Raw genomic sequence first — 21,501 nt, 5'->3', positions numbered from 1 at the left:
CAGTTATATGCATTCAAGGAGGATAATGGCTATGTAGCACTGTTTGCAGCCTTCCTGCAATAGAACCCTCATTGACACAATATGCACGGGAACATAAAAAGACGCATGTTAAGAGCTGATAGAGCACAATACCAAGGAACCCAGGATCATATTGTCTTCGCACTGGAATCATGCAAATGCGATGTAGCAGTTGGGAAAGACTTGTTTTTATTTATTTATTTATTTATTTATTTATTTATTTACAGGTGAACAAGAGTGTAAAAGAAAACAAAGCACCACATCAAATTCCCACTGTTAACGGAAACATTTATAAGTACAAGTAACGACAGCTAATATATTTGAGATGCCATAACCAGCAGGGTATGACATACATGACAAAAATGAATGACTCAGTGAATGACTAGATCATGACATCATAACTGCCACTACAAGAGTGACTGCAGTACAGATTCAAAACCACTTTCACATTATCTTGAAAAAACATACTTAAGTAGTGCATTCTATTCAATGATTGTAAAGCGGAAGAAAGAAAGGTGCTATAACTCGGAATCCATCGAAAGGGTTGTGCTGTATATAAGCTGAGTCAGGATCCACATTTTGTGGAACAAGTAGGTTACATGTAAAGCAAAGCTTTCTTTGGCTCTTCACACCTGTTTTGTGGGGATAGCTGTCTGGCCCAGTAAACTTAACAGGCCCTGGAAGCATTGTAATCAAAGGTGGTGACTTGGTAGACCGATCCTGATAACACTGCACGATAGGCTTCTTTGCAAGGATTTTGATGTGGCTTGTAAAGTGGGCTGATCCTTGAGGCATTGCAACATCACACCACCAACATGCTCCCTGGCGTTAACTAATGGAGTAATCCAATAACTGTCCCCATCAGAATATTTAGCAGATCTACGGGGAAGCTATTGCTTGGCTCGGACAGTCGTCTTTGAATGGTTTTTGTCCAGTATCTAGGCTTTGTGGACAAGTCAGTCATACCATGAGTAGGGGCTTTGCAAGGAAGAAGAAATATAAAACACAAAAGACAGTTGGAAAATATTTTTCAACTTCATGTGGCACCTACATTATAGATTCTGGCATCATCATGGTGCCACCAGTAGTTGCCTATCATTAAGGATAAAATACTACATTGAAAAATAAACGGGGAACTCAAGCTAGTAACTTTTGTGAAGATGTAGCGTCAAAAAATAGCTATAAGCATGAAGGTGCTTTGAAATCTATGCCATTGGGCATTTTGCTTTGTTGTAATTAACGGGACCCTGAAACGCTTTTTATCAAAGTTGTGAAAAAGCACTTCACGCTAATTAAAAATGTTAGTAATATTTTGCAGCAAAAAGTATTTGAATGCATTCCGTAGAGGTGGAGGTATTAGCAAACTTAGATCGCTCTTTATCCCCTCTGCGGTGCTTCCACTCCTTCTTCAACGACATGTACTGTGGAGGCTATAGAACATAGATCGAGTCGAATATTCGAAAGTTTTCAACTCAAATGCAAATATTAAAAATATAATACCTGATAATATTCGAAATTTTCAAATATTCGCACACCTCTACCAGAAACACAACTATATTTTGCAGCAAAAAGTATTTGAATGTGTTCAGTAGAGGCGGAGGTATTAGCGAACATAGATCGCTCTTTATCCCCTCTGTGCTGCTTCCACTCCTTCTGCAACGACTTATACTGTGGAGGCTATGTCGGGGGAGGGTGGTGCCTGTAGCACTCTGCCCACTGAACGTCATGGTGTCACGTAGGTTAAAATTAGTTTTGGGCGTGCACGTAGACGCCTTTACTTTTGGTTTTGGCATGCCAAGCTCAGAGGCTGTCCCTCAGCTTGCGGTTAAGTTGACATAGAGTTTATATGGTAGTCGTCAGCAAAAGTTCAGCAATGCCATGATATTGCGCTGCAGAGGCACCGGCAAAACTCAAGCAGACGACGGCCACCGATTACCGGAGACTAGGGGTGTGCGAATATCAAAATTTTCTAATACGAATTGAATACGAATACTTAGCATCGAATATCGTATCAAATATGGAATAATGATATGCACATGCATTTATTAGCAAGTTGGTTTATTTTAACATGTTGGAACATTGCAATTACATTGTTATTAGTAAAAAAGTTAAACTTGTAAGCCGGTATACTAGAAGATTGTATATTTGACTCATGTTAGGTTTGGAAAATTGACAAATTTCTGCTAGTCTGTTCTTGCCAACCTGTGCCTTATTATACCTCATCAATTTCCCGTAAACTCGGAGGCATTGACCCTGTACCAGTCGTCACTCATCACATTTTCCGTCAAGCAATAAGCTCAGGATTCGGGGTGGAACCTGCAAAAGAGTGCACCCTCGCTGTTCACAAACCCGTGCCCCCTTGTTGCTGAGAGGCTGGCTCTTCTGCAAAGCTTAGGCATTAGGGGTAAGCGTGTTTTACAAGCAAAATTTTGCCAGCAGCATGAAATTATTGCGAAATTCAGCACAAGATCAGACACACTTTCTTAGATTAGGCAGAAATAAACGCTAAGAACCATGTTTGCTGCCGCACAGCCAGCAGTATATTCTATATGTTTCAAATATTCATATCCAGTTGAATATTCAAAAGTTTTCGACTCGAATGTAAATATTAAAAATATAATACCTGATATTTCAAATATTCGCACACCTCTACCAAAAACACAACTGAATTCTTATGTCGACACTTCAAGCACAGTGGTATTTCACAATTTTTGAATACGTAGGATATCACAAACATTGTTACCATTGCAGACACTTTTGTGGCCTTGGTAGAGCTAGTATTGCTCAAGACGTTTTTGCACATCTAGCAAATAGTTTCATGAGGACTTCATGGCATTGTCATGTGCAGTTTCAATGGCGGGGGTTTGACAAAGCTCTAGGAAAGCATGATCAATCTTTACAGCAACATTCTACGTTCCCTGCTGCGTAAAAATTAGTAATATCGGGCTCAGTTGTTCACGGAAGCATTGTCTCGCATCTATTATAATTTATTTACCGTGCTCAGAAAGTGTTGCAGGGCCCCTTTAAGTAATTCAGAAAGTGCAAGAAAATGATGCAGACAAGACATTGCCAGCGCTTATATCATCTGGCAGTGGGGCCGAAATTGTATTAGTGACACATCTTTTAACCTAACAAAGAACAAGAATAGGTTGCTTGAAAGGCTTATATGACAAGTTCTTTACCTCTCTTAAAGAAAAAGCCAGCTGAGTTTAGTTTTTAAACCCTTAACTGCCATGACAAATTTCAAACTATTCTTAAAAGTGTGGAATTAATTTTAGACCTGTATGTTCTATGCTAATTTTTTCCAGAAATTTTGATACCAGGAATGCTCGCTGTATTTTTACTGATCTTGTTGAAGAAAAAAGCAAAAGCCAGTATGTATTATTTATTTGTCAGAATTGCAATAAACAGCACATATACTTATGTGAAAAAATTGCGGAACATTCACAAGTTACCTCGTCATGGGTAGTTAAGGGGTTAAACCCTTGGAGGCATTTTTGCTTTGCATTTGCAAACCATGAACTGTTTCCTTACTGCTTCCAAAACGTGTTGGTTTTTTGTGAGCACCAGTGCTGTTCTCTGTCTTGAAAGTGTGTCTTTTTGATTTCTTAAAAAGCAAGCATGCGATGGCTGGGCTGGTTGGCTCAATGTGACTTTTAAGGGCAAAATAGTGCAGGAAAGACAATAAGAATAAACACACACCACAGGGGCGAAATCAAGCAAGCATCGCTTTCTGAATGTTTGCTTTGCCTCCTACGTCACTGAGTAGGCGTTGTTCAATTGGCAACTCCTGCCTTGCCATGTTGATGACCTCTGACGAAAGCACAGCGCCGGCTAATCATGAGGGCACAAAAAACGAGGTCCTTGTGCGATCTCACCGCAGCACTCTGGGGTGTGTGTACATTCCTTCTGTCTGTCTTTGTTTCTTGCACTGTTTAACCTTCAAAAACACCTGATTCTAAAAAACACCTGTTTGGAAGTGTGTGTGTGTTCTTGTGTGTCTCTGTTCTTGGGTTCCATTTTCACACTTTATGATGTAAAATGCATATTCTTTTTATTCTTGTTCTTAGTTATTTTATATGATTGGCCATGCTCCATAAGCCTCCAACAAAGTGAATTGAAAGTTTTCACAAATACGTCAACAACTCGGTAATATGTAGGTGCAAGATCGCAAAGTGGATGCTGACACGGAACAGAAAGAGCTCAAGACATCGCTGAACAGCCTGGATGACAAGATGGCATTTCTGGCACAGCAGGAAGAAGACATACTGAGCACGTTGAAGAACAAGCGACAGCGGTCAGTCACTGAGCTTTCATCACTTACGCATAATGACTTGAAGAGCAAACAGGTGTTGTCAATATTCTAGTTGGGATAAAAAGGAAGAAGTGGCATTAGGTAAGCCATGTAATGATAAATAGAGAATGGGTGCCAAGGGAAGGGAAGTGCAGTCGGGGATGGCTGGGTTAGGTGGTGTGATGAAATTGGGGAATATGCAGACTTAAGATGCAACCAGCTGGCGCGATTGGGTAATTGGAGATGCTGGGAAGAGGCCTTCATCCCGCAGTGCACATAAAAATAGGCTGATGATGATAGTCGCTGTTTTATGGTCAGCGCTGGCCTGCTGCATAAATTTCAAGATATTCTTGTGAGTGCAGTGTGGCGTGCAATGTAAATTTTGCCTGTATATTTCCACAACGCATGTAACACCGATATTAAAGCAACTCCATCAGCACAGGGGAAAGATTGAAAGAGTTGTGACACAATGGCGTTGTCTTGTATTGGTTTTTAATTTTGTTCATGTTTTGAGTTGCAATGCCGGAAGATGATGTGCTTATTTCTTTCAATAAATTTTAGAACTTTCAACCTTGTGACCCTATTGATCTCATACTGGTTTTTCACTGAGCCTACCTTGTTAGAATTTCCACAACATTTACTGATGGTGCTGAACCTTGAATATCTTTTTCCTCTCTTGGAAGTGTACAACTCAACTTTGCTCTGTAATACCCACTCCTGCCTAAATTCTGTCAATCAGACTGATAGTAACAAATAAAATAAGTAACTTGCATACAATAGTTGTAAAGCTGTCATGATTACAGGGTTGTACTCGAGGCTAGGAATTCTCACTCACGAGTTTGGCCTGTACATATATTTGTGTGATGTTACTTTTCAATCTAAAGAGGACAACATGCAAGACACACAAAGAAGAAAAATAATGGGTATCTTCACATTGCTATGCATAGTTCACATGCCATTTACAACCCTCACTAAAGAAAAAAAAAGAGATCTGCACATATAATTATACAGTTAAAGAGCAGAACAATTTTTACATCTTTTCAAAAATTAAAGTATAAACCTCATGTAAGCGAAACATGGCCACTCGGAGTAGCAGTGAGGATGTGCATTTCACCTGCATTGCAATGAAAAACTATTATACCTAGTTTATATAAGCTATTATACCTAGTTTGCTTTGCACAGTAATGACTTGAGCATATCAGAGGTGTCAAAGTTTGTGTCAATTTTTTTTTCCCTTGAGCTCTCAGTGTCTGTTACATGCGCAAAATTACAGCAGCAGCTCTAAGGGTTGCCCAAAGCATTGTTGTTGTAACTTACTGTTTTTTTCATCCACATGGCTGCTTGTACCTCGTGAACCATTTAACTGGCCATGTATGTAGATGAGAAATGCACTGTTGCAGAGTTGAAGAAGAGCTGTCCAAGTTCAGCAATGGTAACGACCCGCTGATCGACGCTCTTGGCAATGGCAGCCAGCTGTCATCCCCTGCACACAACGAAAGCTATCTTCTGTCGTGCTCCGACAACCTCGGACCTCTGACGTCTTCTCCCATATCCAACAAATTGCATCACAGTAGCTGGGTGAGTAAGGCTGGGCACGTGAGGTCCTGCTGCTGTTGTCATTGACCATCTGTGGCTTCAAAAAGAAAAGGAATTTTAGATTGTGCATCTAGGATGAGACGCAAATATGAGGTGCTTCTCATGTTAATTGTGAGCCACCATGTAATAATAATAACATGCAAATTTTGTGTACCAAAGCTACATCATGGCCGTGAGGCACACGGGGAAAAAAATAATATTGCCAACCAGGACTGGCACTTGGGAGCAATCAAATCAAATAAAGTTGGAGTTGATGTTAACTATATTTTTTATTATTATTATTATTGTTTCAGGATCTATCTGGTCTCGAGGAAAAGTACTTGGTCATTGAGAAGGAGCTTGAGGAACGACGGAAAGCCTTTGATTCTGAGCGGGGAGAAGCTGACAATGTCTGCCTGAAGCAGCTCAGGGAGATGGAATTCAAGCATCGGGAGGAGTGAGTGAATGGGATCCCGATATCATCGCTGTTATCACTTCATTTATGGGCACTTGAATGGATGTCGCAGAGAGATGTAGTCAGCCATCAAACATGTGAGATCAGCAGCTGATGGCAAGACATAGTTGTCGTAGTTAATGATGGAAGTTGGTGACAAAAAAATTCTGTGTGCACATATTGGGTACCTGGTACACATAAATTTTAGTTGCCAAGTCATTTCTGCGGGATTCCACTAGGTGGAAGCTCTTGAAAAAGTAAATTCCAGTCATCGGCTGGGTGCTGTTCTTTTTTTTCTTTTTTTTTCAGAAGATATTCATTTGTAGTGCCAACTTAGTACACATAATTACACATCCTTGGTCAAACTAGCTTTGTGCCTCCCAAATAATTATTTTGTGTCGCATACAAAAAACAATGCAATGCACAGTTCCTAAAACATACTACATGCCACTTATGGAGACCACACTCTCTTTCAGATTACTGGAGCTCATTAAGGAAAAGGCAGAAGACCTGAAGAGACATAACTCGGGCCTGCATCCACTGCCCTGTGATGGGTATGTCCTGGTCCTTTCATTTTCAGAGGTTGCCATTGTTTTGCCATGCATGTACTGTCAGACCTGATACAACGAACATGGGTATAGGGAGTTATCTGGTGTAACAAAGTGAATATAAAATTCTGTTGGTCATGCTATATCTTGCTGTTTTGACTGCTATAATAAAACCAAAAAAGCTAGATCTGAAGCAGTATTGGTTGCAGCGAAAGAAATCTTTGGTCACTCGTAGCTGGAAGTGTGTTCTCATGGAAAAATGCCATATGTTCAGCAAAAGCAAGTTAAAATGAAACATTCGGAACTGTGTGCCTGTTTTGGCTTGTGTCTTTGGTTGGCTGGTTCGTGGTCATCAAGCCAGTGCTCTGATCCTGTGTGGTGACACCAACTACATGGTTGCATGTTTATGGCTATGCGAAGTGCATTTTTAATTGAGCATTATTCACATTTGTGTTCCATGCATCAGCATGACAAGCCACTGGCAAATTCTTAGGTGTAACACTTTCTTTTCTTTAGCATAAACTTAATTGTGATTTCTTCTTGTTTATCCTGCCGAGTAACAGGTCAGAACATTGATTCAGGCCAATGTCCCATCTTTTCTCTCCTAATAAATACCTCTCTCTCTCTCTCTCTCTCTCTCTCTCTCTCTCTCTCTCTCTCTCTCCTTGTTTATTCAGTATCAATGTGTACACTCATAATGAATGTCTACATATATAACAAAAGCTTTTTTTTATTACTTACTTACAGAGGTTAAACTGTTGCACATATTCATTGGTTTTTGTCAGAAGCAAAATTTGTCACTGCATGAAAGAAACCTTACACTAGCAGCCACTTGGTAGACTAAACAGACTTTCCATTATAGGATAGAAGGATTGAAGCATGTCTTGTTTCCACAAAAGTTGATGGGGCTCCATACAAATGTGCAGTAAATGATCTCAGAGAGTGAGCTTATTGTAATGAGAGCTTAGAGGGGGTTTGAGGTGGCAATACAGTCTACTTCTGTTAATTTGACCCTGACTGGACTGATGAAATTTATTGAATTATCTGGCAGGTTGAATTAAACAAGACTCAAAAGAAGCACTGAAACATGCCGCTGACTCATTTGGCAGTATTTACCCTATTCTAACATGCCACAGAATAAAATGTTCACACACTTTTTCTTTGTCCAAAGCAGAAAACTAACACAGAAATGACATTAAAGCTCCCAAACAGGGTATAAACCTAATCTGCATCCGTTCTTTAGTAAGAAAAACGGGCTTGGGTCTAATTTGTTGCGCACTGGTGACCGCTTTACTAAAATCAGCTTTGCCGCGCTGTTTGTTCGCAAGTTTCGCCGCAATACATCCGTGTGATGCAGTGAAGCTTGTGAACATTGTAACGGTGGTTTTGTTGGTTTTGTGTCCAACTGCACCACGCAGGCGACTTTTGGCCCAGTTTTCTTGGAAAAGTAGTGTACATTAAAATCAGGTGAAAGCAGCAATCGGACACTGTGAGCTACAGTTACTGTTCGAAAGTCCTCCTAGAGCAGGCTCAACATGGGCATATGATTGTAGATGACGTGTTCAATGCATTCACTGTTCCCTAATCTCCACCGAGACAGACGCTGCCACTGTTGGGGTCACCATAGAGGTCAGGTGCATGCGTGCTGAGTGGTCAAGTTGGAATTATCTGGCAAAGGCCAATTTTAGGATTGAAATAACAAGTTTGTGCCTAAATAAATGCATGAGCACTGGCTGTGACCTTCGGTCAGGACTATTAACCAAAAAACTGAATTAACCGGGCTGAAATCAGCAGAAGTCTACTGTACCTGTTTTATGAATGCAATACCATTGTAGTCCTGCTGCATAATTACTTTTCAACTAGACTCGGTAGCGGATAACATTGGATTTTAAGTGATTTGATATCGCAAAACACAGAATAATGGTTTATGTGCTTATTCGAATTTTTCTTGATTGATAATTGGTGTTTGCTTTTCACTAACAGCAATTCTTCCACTCTTCCTGGAAGAAGACAAAACATCACATCTCGATCTTTGGTGAGTTTTGTGTGTGTGTATGTGTTTATGCATGCTTTTTCTTTGTTGAGGGAGCAGGTAACAGGTATCCCCGATTTGAGTGCACTTTCTGCCTTAATTTCAAATTGTTCAACAATCACTTCCAATGCAAGTTCTTTGCACTCTTTTCCATGTGGCTTCAAAAGTTTGGGCCATGTCTTGTGCACTCTTTGTTAGAGGTAACGTGGAACTGTTGTTGTTGATTATCAATGCATGGATAGAAATATTTCCTGTTTTCTTATGAGAAGTATCTGTATAGTTGCCATGGGGTCAGCGAAAAGTCACAAGGGTAGATATTTCTCGAAGCACAGATGTTGTTCAACCTTTTTGTACTTTTGCAAATTATGTAGATGCTGAATGGACAAAGTGTTTGAACATGCACATTAGAAAAGTGCCCCGGGCTAGTTGCCTGTTAGATTGCAACATGCGATCTGGCGTAGCATGAATTCTGTAAGTAATTCTAGTAATTGAACAAAAAATTATCAGGCAGAGGGAAATGCACAAAGTGATACATTTTTGCCGCAGTTGCGTACGGTCTTTGCTCATGTCTCTTCACAGCACAGTTCCTTGATATCAACACTAAAGTCAATTTGAGTGAGTTGGTTGAGTATCCTGTGTACAGGAAACAGTGCTACAGGACAAATCAGAATTGTACATTGATCATTATGATACTGCAGCTTTCTTGCACCAAACAAGGACACAAGATAAAGGTAACACACAAGTGCTGACTACTTGTGCACTGAGTGCACTCTGTGTACGCTTGTATGGCTCACTTGCCCCCTTCATTTAGCACTAATCCCTGTAAAAATTATGCTAAATATCAAAGTAAGCCAGAGGTTGCAACAGTGGTGTTATGAAATTGCCCTTAAGAGTCTATTAGGCTGAAACAAGTTTAGGCTTATAGCATCTGGCAACCTTGTCGGCCTCCTTGCAGCCCATTCTCCCAACGCACCCCTACCTGTCATTCGAGCGAGGCACAGAGGAGTGCCCCATCAGGATATCCATTCCATCCTACACGTTGCGAGGAAGTGGATCCAATGCTCACATTGAATACGAAGTCAAGGTAAAAATTGCTCTTCAAAAATAACTTCGGCTCTTCCCACTTGAAGCAGCTGGTACATTAGTGTGGTGCTTGTTTCAGATGCATACACATGCCTGCTGGCACACATTCATTTTACCCTGTCTGTCCTTGGTCAAGCACCCTCACTTTAACTTTTATCAGTCTTTGCATTGCTGTTAAATGTTTCAGGGAAGATTCTGTCACGTTTCCTATTCAGTCTTTTCATGTTCTCATGGCTTTATACAGCATCTTAAACGTTAAGGAGATGGAAATTAATTTCAGCAAGAGCCTTTTGTCTAACTCTCAGGGGCTGCATTATGACAGGCTGAAGTGCAGAAATCTTCGTATGTCAAGTTTTTGGTGATTGTTTAAAGAGACCTGGGGGTCAAAACTAATCTGGGGCAATCCCCCCCCTACCCCCCTTTCCTTGCTATAGAATCTTAGACGTAAAAGCTGAGAGACATAAAACTTTATCGTCTGACTTTTTTTTCTGTAACTGTGTGCTTGTGTTTCTTTTCCAGGTGGTAGTCATGGATGACAGCTGGACCTTGTATCGGCGATACAAGCGGTTTCGAGAGCTCCATGACTACATGAAGTTAAAGTATGGACAGAAGGTGAGACCTCATGAGAAAGAAGGCCGTGGTTCTTCTCTTCACAGCAACTTCAGTGCCATTGGTTTTTGACAATGTGCACTGATTAGTGTAGTACGAGGGGAGCACCTGCTCAGTTGTCTTTCACACTTGTGCTTAGTACTAGTATGTTAAGCAAGCCACCCATCATTGATAAATACTATATAAGTGGCTGGAATTTTGTGGGAATGTAACTTTTGTATTTTTTTCGAGGCCCCTTGTAATTAGCCACGCAAGAAATCTGCACTTATTCATTTAACCTTTCATTCAGTGCCACTGCATGCCCTGTAACTTCGTAAAATTTACTGCCAGTGTACTATTCAAAAACCAAATTCAGTGGAAATTGCTAGATTCCAATCTCATAAATAATACATTGCTTAAAGTGTTAGCCAATTACTGACTTGGCACTCATGAAACAAAAAGGCTGCATTCTTGTGCAAGCTTTGGATATTGACATACAACTGGCATTTAGAAGTGGGCTGTTTTTCCAAATAAATCGTCATTGGAAGTCGTCATTATGAGCCTCTCATCTCTGTACTCCTCCTGTGGTTGACCCCAGCAAAGACATTTCACAAAATTTTTTTCTCTCTCCCTCTCCTGCGGTTGCACCGTTTAGTACCAAAGTCTGATAACCTCAGTTCGTTGCTGAATACCTCTTGGTATGCTGATTGGTTCGACATGGCATTGTGGGGCAGTATGATCAAGATTCAAGAAGATGCGCATAGCAGTTGACCTGAGCTAGCAAGGTTATTACCTCAAGGCCAAGAAGCCAGGGTAGGAATGTGTAAATGCTAAGATGAGGTTGAAGCTACTGATCCACGAAAAAGTGGCACCTCATTAACAAGGAGCACAGCCAATGGAACATGTCTTATATTGTTCATATTCAGCTCCATGGAGGCATCACTGCCATTCCTCTTGCTTATGCTGAATGCCACTGGTTACCCTGAAGGAACTACCTGTATTCATTAGATTTGTGACATCAGAGCACAGTCCGATTGAGTGCTTGCATTGCACTTCAATTTCACCAATACAAATCTGCCAGAGGAAGGCAGAGATGCTCTGCTCCAAATCGCAGCAGACGCCTTCACACTCAAACGGTGTCTTATTGCGTGTTCAGGTTATGCATTCTAAACCTTGCCATTGAAAATCCACCTAGGAAAGGTTGATACAAAACAAACACTGAAAAATTCACATCCATATCATACTGACTAGCTCAGATGTCCCAGCGGCTATTGTATGCTGCTACTGAGCTTGAAGTCATGGGTTCAATTCCTAGCCATGGTGGCTGAATTCCAACGAAGGCAGAGTGCAAGAACACTCGTGTAGCACATTTTCCGGACTATGGTCTGCACTCGGTGTATAGTCCGCAGGGGCCAATTTGCACTTAAGATAAAAAGTTTTTCTTAGATAGTCTGTGCCTGCTGTATAGTCCACAGGGTCGAACTTTGGGAGAACTTAGGCGTTTTAGCTTGTCTGCAAGCAGTAAAAGGTAGGTAAGTAAACATGTCGTTGTCCACCGGTAAAAGCCTGAATCCTTTATTGGACTGTATAGCGGACTCGGTACTAAAAGAGGTCAAAATCACTCTCATCGTGTCTACCAGAACAAAACAAGTCAAGCATGTTGGATTCAACAAGCGGCTCCTAATGTCTTTATCGCCTTCGGAATGGTTAGATCCTTGTGCACGGTCTACTACACTGAGCTTGAACAACTCCGGGAAGCATATTGAATATTTACTTGCATATTTTCATGGTGTTTCATATGTTGTGGCATTTCATCATACTCTTAACAATATCCCAAGCTGCCTCATTGAGCTGGAAATATTGCTTGTGTGCAGCGACGACCATGGCGGAGCTAACTTTGCTATGTGATTTAGCATGGGAAACGTTCACGGGGGCAGTCTGGCTTTGTTATGTTCAAATGGGCCTCCAATATTAAGAAATAGAATCATGTATAGTCCACACCTCGAGAAATTTCAACTTTCAAACTTGTATAGCCGGTGAACTATAATCCAGAACATAATGTATTTAAATTTAAATGCCCATTAAAGAGTCCCAGGTGGTTGAAATTAAACCAGAGCCCTCATAGTCCATGGGTTGGTTTGGGATGTTAAACCTTATAATGTAATTGTGATTTCATATCAACTAGTGGAAAACAAGATGTTTCTTTGCTGTGGCCTCCTCCAAGTAATCCAGTGCAATTCCCCTTGATGTTTTAGGTTTTAAATTGTCTCTTTGTTCTAATTCGGTGGCAGGTGATGCTGCCATACTTCCCCCCAAAGCTGCTCTTTGGGAACAAGTCACAGCGACTGGTGGAAGAACGGCGCAAGCTGCTGGAGGTTTACCTGATTGAGCTCATCAACAAGTGCCGTCGTGACCTGTCCTGTCCCCTGCACCGAACAGTGCAGGGCCTCTGCAAACAGCACATGTGGGAGTTTGCACCATTCTTCCGGAAAGGATGTTTCGAGACGAGCAAGCACAGCACCGGCTGAAGGCCATGATGTTTGCATAGCTTCGGAGACACTTTTCACGCAGTGCGCCGCATGTTTCATGCAGCGGTATCAATTGCACTATGCCTTGCAACGCGATTTTGAATTCGGGGTCACGAGCCCTCTCATGAGGTTTGTGGGCAAAGGAGCTTGAGAGGTAAGGATGTGCAAATAGGACAGTGTTTAACCACTGCTGGCATAATTTTTTCAAGCAAAGCACACACGCTCGTGGTTCATCATTGTGATATTGCATAGATCGTTCCCAAGTTGTTGGACTACTGTGCTTGCATGAAAAGCTGGCCTCCACGCCAGACAGTGGTGTGGCATTGAGTTTGCCGGTTACAAGTATTCTTTTGTCGAGGCAAAAGTTATGTCGTAAGTTTGCACACTGGAGTCATTTGTTAAAAGGTGCCACATCAACAGACCAAACAGCAAGCTTTCAGCGTAGCTAAGGCTAACCATGAAATAGATGGTTATACTCACAACATGCCTGTGCCATTTGACCGGGTGTGTTGGTTGGTCACCTTTCTGCTGTGTCGAGAAACCAGTGTGCGATGAGCGGGGGTGTGTTTACACCCAACTCTGTAAATTCGCGACTGTTCCTGAATGCTGTCTGCTTTGAGGCAAACCTATGCAAGTGCAGCAAGAGGTAATGTCAGGAGGCCTTCCTGGTGTCCGAGTACCGGCTGTGTTTCCAACAGCCAAGCTTTTGTTTCATATACTCACTTGACAAAGTATAATCTAGCGCACCCTCTTTTATCAGCAGCTTTGTTGCATCGGCTTTTGTGAAGCATTGGTCATGGTGCTTTTGCTTGTGGTAGCCCTGGAGAACAGTACGTCTGCTGTGTTTGCTTTCAAATGGTAGTGCCTGTTACTGTAGCATTACTGGTATATTGGTGCCGCTTTGCATGAAGAGGCTGGTATTAACTGCCCCAAAAATGCATTTGTGCATGCCACAAAAATGTACGAGGCAGTTTTTACTTGCACATCCGTCTCGTTAGAGAAGACTGTAGGTGGCATTAAGGAGTGAAGTTCAGAGTGCAGGATCTGGCAACTAACCTACAGCAAGTCGTCGTACACCATGTAAGGGTTCTCCTGTTTACACGAGTACAAACAAGTCCTTGCAAACTTTTTGTTTCAAAGTGTTATTTAGCTTTGGCCATGAGATAGTAGCAGCATGAATCCAAGCTTATTTATGATGCCCCCAACTATCGAGTCTGACTCATACCTGCAACTATTCTAGGTGTTTTTAAACCATATTGGAGCATGCTGGAAGTCTGTCTGTTCTTCCTTCTAGCTTCGATGGGGATGCCTGCGTTGTCCTATTTGTATAGGTATTTTTAACTTTTGGAGAGCATATACTGTTTTGCATGAAAGCATAATGTGAGGCGTGCTTTTTTTTGTTTTATTATGAATGAGTCGGGCTTGTTGCAACGCTCTTGTACAGTTTTCTATTTAGTTTTTGTTTCTCCGCTTCCGTAGAGATTTTTCGTATACTAGGTTATTCCTTGTCTTTTGCATTTGTCCATGCTTTTGAATGCATCATCAACTTTTCTTCTTTACTCCAACTCCACTTGTATTGTGGGAACACGTCAGCACAAATACATCTGGTGCGCACAAGAATTCCTTTAAGTAGTTATATACACTATAGCATGAGAGTTTTATTTAAGTCCTAGGTTCACTAGTAGCAGGAAACGAAGGTTGAAAGCTCATAATCACCGAGGAGTGCAGTACACGTTCGCTGCTGTCATATGGCAGCTCCCAACACATTTCCTGGGCAGTCCTGATCTCGTACATTGTATAGAGCTTGGCAGTGGTTATGATAATGTTTAGGTTTTTCTCACTTCCCCATATTACTGGCATACAAGCACCTGCTCATCTTACATAGGAGAAACGATTCAGCACCATCAAGATATTCATCTCATACTTTCATCTATACAAATTCTGCAAGTTCTTCAAAGTGGATGTTAAAAATAGGGAGCATGAGGCAATTTGCATTAGCTCAAACCAACTGAAATTCTTTTGCACATATTTGTTTTTACAATTGTAGTATAGAATAGCATACTCTATTGTATCTGAGTGCAAGGTGGTTATGCCAGGCCAGCTTTAGTCATTCTTGTTTTATTGAATACATTTCATCAGCTACTTCATAGCTTTTGTAAGATTTGTATCGTCGCCGAGTGGTGAGCTCACACTTTTATGAGACCACACTGAGATACATAGTTGATAATTTGCCGCGTGCCACAAACATGCCTGCTGATGCTTTTCAGGAGTATGGGATGCCTGCTTGCATGCTACAATTTAGGGCCGTTCCACTGCTTACCTTCAGGTGCTGAAGGTAGGCAGTGGAAATGGCACTGAAGTTTGCAATGTATAGTCAAAACTTTAGTGCACACTTTGCAGAAAACCAGTCTAAAATCTAATGCAGTGAGGAGGCTTGCTTTATCTCTCCCTCTGTTTAAGGTAATTAAAGAAAAGTCTCCATGCAGCTTATCTGACACCAGTCCTGTCACAGCACTTTGGGTGCATTGTAACGTTTGGTTGCTTCAGGGTGACTGGCACACTAACATGTTTATGTTGTGGTTGGTGTGAATTTTATCATGCATTTGCTGCCATTTGCTGCATGCCACAGACATGCCTGCTGAGGCTTTTCATTAGTATGGGACGCTTGCTTGCATGCCGCAATTTAGGGCCGTTGTTGCAAAACATTCTTCTAGAACATTCTTGTGGACATTTTCTCGGTCATTTACTTGGTCATTGAACTGTGCTTTGTCAACACTAAGAGTGGCGCCATTCCCACACTGATGGGTGAAAAACGACACTGAACAGTGATCAGCCTCCTTTTGAGAGGCAAGCGCACAAAAATCTGCTCATTCCAGCATTTCGTGAACAATGTGTTTTGTTCGAAGTGTTATTGGTGATGCCTTTTCTTTGTGCTACGTCTGTGTGAATTCGTCTACGATGTGTGTGTGCAGCGTGCGTTTTGTTTGTATTTATATTGAGAAGACACCCTTCTTTTGTTGTTGTTCTTGTGAGTGCGCACATGTGAAAATAGGGAAAGCCTTCATTTAACAACTACGCAAGGTCTTTATTGCCGAAGATATGTCCACACCTGGCTTCAGCAGCTAGCAATCTATTGCTTATCTTGTGGGACTCCACGGCTGATGTTTGACCGTTTAATAAGTAACCATATTTGACCAGTTGCCACTATTTGTGAACATTCGGCCCTTGTAAAATGTAAAATTGACTTTGAGGGGGAATATGTAACTTTGTTAAATTTGTACTTAGAGCTGTAATGAAACCTATGGCTTGTTTTTGTTTATAATCACTCAAAAGTGTTTGATTGATGCACATTGTTTGCTAATGTTTTCACACATACATGTTTCTAGTGTTGGTAGTTTTGTGTATTAGACTGTTTAGAGCTTAATATGTTACAGCACACTTGCATTGCTTGCTGTGCAGATATGTTGAGATGTTGTACCTGACAAATTTCACACCTTGGCGTTCTGAGCTGAACAGGTGCAAAGCTCAGTTCTCATGTTTCCACATTTGGCTGGGCTGTAGGAAATGCTACAACTGGTCCAAATGGCTTCCGTTTCTGCAGCAATAAACTGTGGCTACTCATGATTAAATGTGTAAGCACGACTGAACGTCGATGTAGAAGGAAACACACATAGAGATAGCGCTGTCTCAGTGTGTGTATATTTCTTTCTACATCCTCATTCAGTTGTGCTTACACATTCCATCATGGATTCAAACCAGCTAGCCCACCAACATGTTTTAACCAAGTGGCTACTCATTGTGTGCCCTTGGCACAGCATCAGTGCCCGTGAATGTCAGTATTTCAAGAATTTTTTGTTTTTTGTTGGGTCGTTGGACATTGTTGAGGTTTTGGCATTTGTCAGAAGTGAATCGGCACAGTTATTGCTTCATGGCACTTCGCATCTAACCTACCTTGACACTGAAGATATTACGTTGCTGATTTCGCAAGAGGCTTGTTTTCAATTGCCTTCCTTTCGGAAACTTTCTGTGGCTAACTTTAACTAGAAATTTTTGAGCTTCCTTGATAAGCTTTTGTCACTGCAATATATGGAAGCGCCTTTTACTTTTTTTTGTGTGTGTATGTGTGTGTTACGAATGCGTTTTTTTTTAAATGGAGCCTATTTTGTCTGCACATCAAGACACAACCATTTGTACATTACCGTTTTGCCATACAAAGTTACAGAAGCTCCTTTGAGGTTTGAAGTGTTTAGTTCTGTCATTGGTCATGCACACGATGGCTGTTGTGTATTGATTTCTTGAAACTTTTTTGGCATAAGTTTGAAGGCTAACTCCAAAAAAATTGGGACCTCATAAAAATCCTTGTTTCAGGCAGTGTGCAAAATTTTATGTTTGAAATACGAGTGGATGCATCGCAGAAGGCTAGCAAAAATATGGCGTTCTTGATATCCTCAAAAATAAAGAAACAATGCCACCATTAGCCATTACCACTCACCAGAAGTGACACAATATCGCTTTGTTGAGAACCAGAGTGGATCCTTGGCATGTCCACCAAGAATGGGTGACGCCAGCAGCATTTTGAAAATCTCTGAGGCCATGTTCTGTGATCTGTGTCGTACCTGCTAACCACCAGGCGCATGCGAGGTCTGCTTGGGTGCTATTTACAAGTTGCTAATAAGAAAATTGGGCAATTGCCAGTACTGCAGCTTTGCCAAAATTGCTTCAGTAGAATGTACCACTCGCTTGTAACCAATGTAGCCAAAGTGAAATTTTGTTGCAGCTGGCCTTTGATGACATTGGCTTTGACTTGGTTTTTTTTAGCCGTTATAAAAATTTTTGGCTGTAGGATCCCTGTAGCTACAGACTAAGTTGTTTGGCTTAGATTAAACTATAATGAATTAAAGGAAGCTCAATTGAACTAAATTGTATTGCATTACCTACTGTGCTTACTTTGCAAAAGCGGGCTTGGTGCAGATAATGATAGTACAACATTGCTTTCTCATGTAAACAAAAACGTGGCCCATTACTTGCAGAAAATGTTCTTATGGATGAAGAAAAAAATTTTTTCTGTTTCAAATAGAGTAATGAATGAGGTATACCTGCGGATAAGACACCAAAATTTCACCACTACATCGTGCAATAATGGTATAGCATTTGCTGTAGAGTCATTTGATGTATGTACTACCTGATTTCCTGTGGCTTGTCCAAATAGTACCATTCTCATGGGGTATCCAAGTCCTCACAAGTCCTGGCATTGTACTTGACATTTATATGCACACAAAGCTTATACAGTTCAGGTGTTGTTCATGGCGCCAATGTTATATACACAGCATGCCTGCCAGTTTTGTCTGATCAAAGGAATGTGCCTTATTACCGCATCTTAGGCGATCCTAAAGATGTTTATGAGAAGAGCAATTTTAGTGATGCTTGAATGAAGTGTCTCAAGATGTGGGATTATAAAATTACAATATTTTTAGAATTTCGTGCTCTTCTGAAAGTTGCAGATGTACAGTGTGGCATTGCCACTGGCTTTAGAGATTGTTAGTCACATGCATTAATAGGTATTTTACTTGCAGTATGTGTTGGCAAGTTCATTCGAGTGTATTTAGGGCAATGCAAGCTGCTCACAATACAGATAAAGGAGATTAAAACTAAGGCAGGTTCCAAGCACATCGGAAATGGTGAGATATGTCATTGTACAATATGCACATAGCCATCAACGTGTTCTCCTGCACAAGGGAAAAATGCAAGTTGTTTGCCTTCTCACTAGCAATGGCGTTCACATAGCTTGCCTTGTGTCAACTGAGCTTTGGCCTGACGTGCTTGTTAACGTATCGCCATAAAACCAGTGGCACAGATATAAATGGCATTTAATTGTGGCATTTTGTGATGCTGTTTCTATAGAGTTTACTGCAACAATTACTAGAAATAAATCTGGAGCTAGTGTCTACGAGAGCTGGAAGCATGGTGGTTCAGCCAGCATAAAAATGTTTAGTATGTGGATTTTACTAAACTTCGTCCTTCTGGCTTCAAACAGCTTTGTGACTTAGGAAATAGATCATTTTCAATAAGACGTTGCGTTATGAATGCAACAATTCGTGGTGGTTATGCATATTGCCTTCTTTAATGCCTATAGAAAAGTATGCATGATGATTAGATAAATTCCCATGGCAACTGAGGATCACAGTACCAGAGCTCCCCTTAGTAAAATTTGTAGGAAATTTTATAGCTGTTCCCAAGCAAGGTGTGCAAAGCTTCTCTCCCAGTTTGACAATGGGAAAGGTCTTGGAATCAGTGTAAACTTCATAAGGTATGCTTGGCTCACGATCTTATCGGCAAGATCTGTGCTATGCGCAAACTTCTCTAACATGTTGAACGAAGTATCACGGGAGGCCACAATCATCGTAGCTGTTCCCATCTGCGTCCATTATTCCAGCATTTCAATAACGATAGTATGTACACACCAGGCTTGCACTCTGCTGAATACACACACCAGGTTTTTTTTACCGTCAAGGCTACATGGAAATTGTGTGTGGTGGAGTTCTTTTATGATCTGAGCCAATTTCCCTATCACAAATGCATTTCTGTTGGCTGTTCCTTTACAGGATGGCCAATAAATGTTCCTTCACTGTTATGATGCGTGTCTGCTTCACTTAAACTTCTGGTGTTAAAAATTCAGATCTAGAGGGAGTGTTATTTATTTATTTATACATTTATTCAGAATACCTACATTGCCTGCACGGCATTATCATAGGGGGGTTAAAATACAGGTCATCACAATGAAAAAATATTCAGCAATATCAAATGAATACATCAGTAAATGCAACATTGTTTAAGCCCTGAAATTCGCAAAAGCGGAAGACTATCAAAGTAACAGAAAAAAAAAACAGTAGCATATGTGCAGAGATGAATAACAGAACAATCTGACTAAATTTTTTTTAATATCTTAGTTATTCAACTTAAGGTGCTCAAAACTCAGCATGTGCAACTTTAAGTGCTTGCTTCAAATATAAAGTTCATTTTTGATTATCTCATGTGCTTCTAAATTTATCCATGTTCTGAAAAAATTACCAAAATCGTTAGTTTTTCAGGTTTTACTAAACAGGCCATCAGTGGCTTCTATGAGGCTCAAAACCAACCTTATCATGCTAGGTTAGACAGAGCAATGAGGTTGGTCCTACTGTATTTCTTCAACCATGCAGAAGCAATTGGGAAACTGATTTTTCTGCAGCTATTTCTGAAAAATAGATTGAAAGAGTAAATACAACAACAAAAATTTGCCTCACTCACTAACTATAATTCACTTCCCACCGCTGTTGTTGAAAGCCTGATGGTATTGTCCTATTCGCATCCCGATCGCATCGGGGCAGAGCCACCAATTTTATCTTGGGGAGCCGAAGGCTCCCCTAGATCTCAATTCCTAAGAACTCGAAATAAAGTTCTTGTCATGTCATGTCACATGAAATAAGCACATAAAAGCATGCATGGAGAAGTTTACGTCATCATCAGCTTATATTATGTCCACTGCAGGACAAAGGTCTCTCCCTGCGATCTCCAACTGCCCCTGTCCTACGCCAACCGATTCCAACTAGCACCTGCGAATTTCCTAATTTCATTGCTCCACCTAGTCTTCAGTTTCCCTTCTCCGGTACCCATTCTGTAAACCTAATGGTCCAATGCGTATTTATCTAACTGGCACATTGCATGTCCTGCCCAGCTCCATTTTTTTCTCTTAATATCAATTAGAATATCGGCTATACCCCGTTTGCTCTCGGATCCAAACCGCTGTCTTTCTGTCTCTTAATGTTATGCCTAACATTAGTCGTTCCATCGCTCTTTGCCCGGTCCTTAACTTGTTCTCAAGCTTCGTTGTCAGTCTCCAAGTCTCTGCCCCATATATCAGCACTGGTAGAATGCATTGATTGTACACCTCTCTTTTTAATAATAATGGTAAGCTTCCAGCCAGGATCTCGCAATGTTTGCCTGAGTGCGCTCCAACCCATTTTTATTCTGTAAATTTCATTCTCATGATAAGGGTGCCCTGTGAGTAATTGACCTAGGTAAACATACTCTTTCACAGACTCTAGAAGCTGACTGGCGATCCTGGACTCTTGTTCCCTTGCCCGGCTATTCATCATTATCTTTGTCTTCTGCATATTAATATTCAACCCCACTCTTGCACTCTCTCTGTTAAGGTCCTAGGGGCTGGTCACCTGGAGGATTTTTGTATAGAAGCACGCCCAAACTTGAATCATGTTCCCCTGTCTCCTAGAACATAGTGACGCCTGTTGCAATCCCGGAGGCAGGACCTACAGTCTCTCATCAAGCCATTGGTTGAGCACAGGCCAGCCTTGTAATCAACCTCCATCCAATGAGAAAATGAG

At 41.1% G+C, this 21,501-nt stretch overlaps 1 protein-coding gene across 2 annotated transcripts in view; it reads left to right on the top strand.

Moving 5' to 3' along the window:
- The window catches only part of LOC126545055 (kinesin-like protein KIF16B), a 68,476-nt gene extending 48,725 nt beyond the window's left edge, over positions 1-19,751 (top strand). For both annotated transcript variants that reach the window (XM_050192688.3, XM_050192687.3), the window contains 8 exons: positions 4,179-4,315; positions 5,713-5,890; positions 6,202-6,344; positions 6,818-6,895; positions 8,873-8,924; positions 9,877-10,005; positions 10,524-10,616; positions 12,884-19,751. In XM_050192688.3, the coding sequence (XP_050048645.1) occupies positions 4,179-4,315; positions 5,713-5,890; positions 6,202-6,344; positions 6,818-6,895; positions 8,873-8,924; positions 9,877-10,005; positions 10,524-10,616; positions 12,884-13,120 (1,047 nt within the window). In that variant the 3' untranslated portion in view covers positions 13,121-19,751. The remainder of the gene's footprint in view (positions 1-4,178; positions 4,316-5,712; positions 5,891-6,201; positions 6,345-6,817; positions 6,896-8,872; positions 8,925-9,876; positions 10,006-10,523; positions 10,617-12,883) is intronic.
- The last annotated feature ends 1,750 nt before the right edge of the window (positions 19,752-21,501 follow it).

The sequence above is a fragment of the Dermacentor andersoni genome, chromosome 10 (assembly GCF_023375885.2).
Source record: "Dermacentor andersoni chromosome 10, qqDerAnde1_hic_scaffold, whole genome shotgun sequence".
Taxonomy (NCBI): domain Eukaryota; kingdom Metazoa; phylum Arthropoda; class Arachnida; order Ixodida; family Ixodidae; genus Dermacentor; species Dermacentor andersoni.
This window is presented reverse-complemented; position numbering and strand designations above follow the sequence as displayed.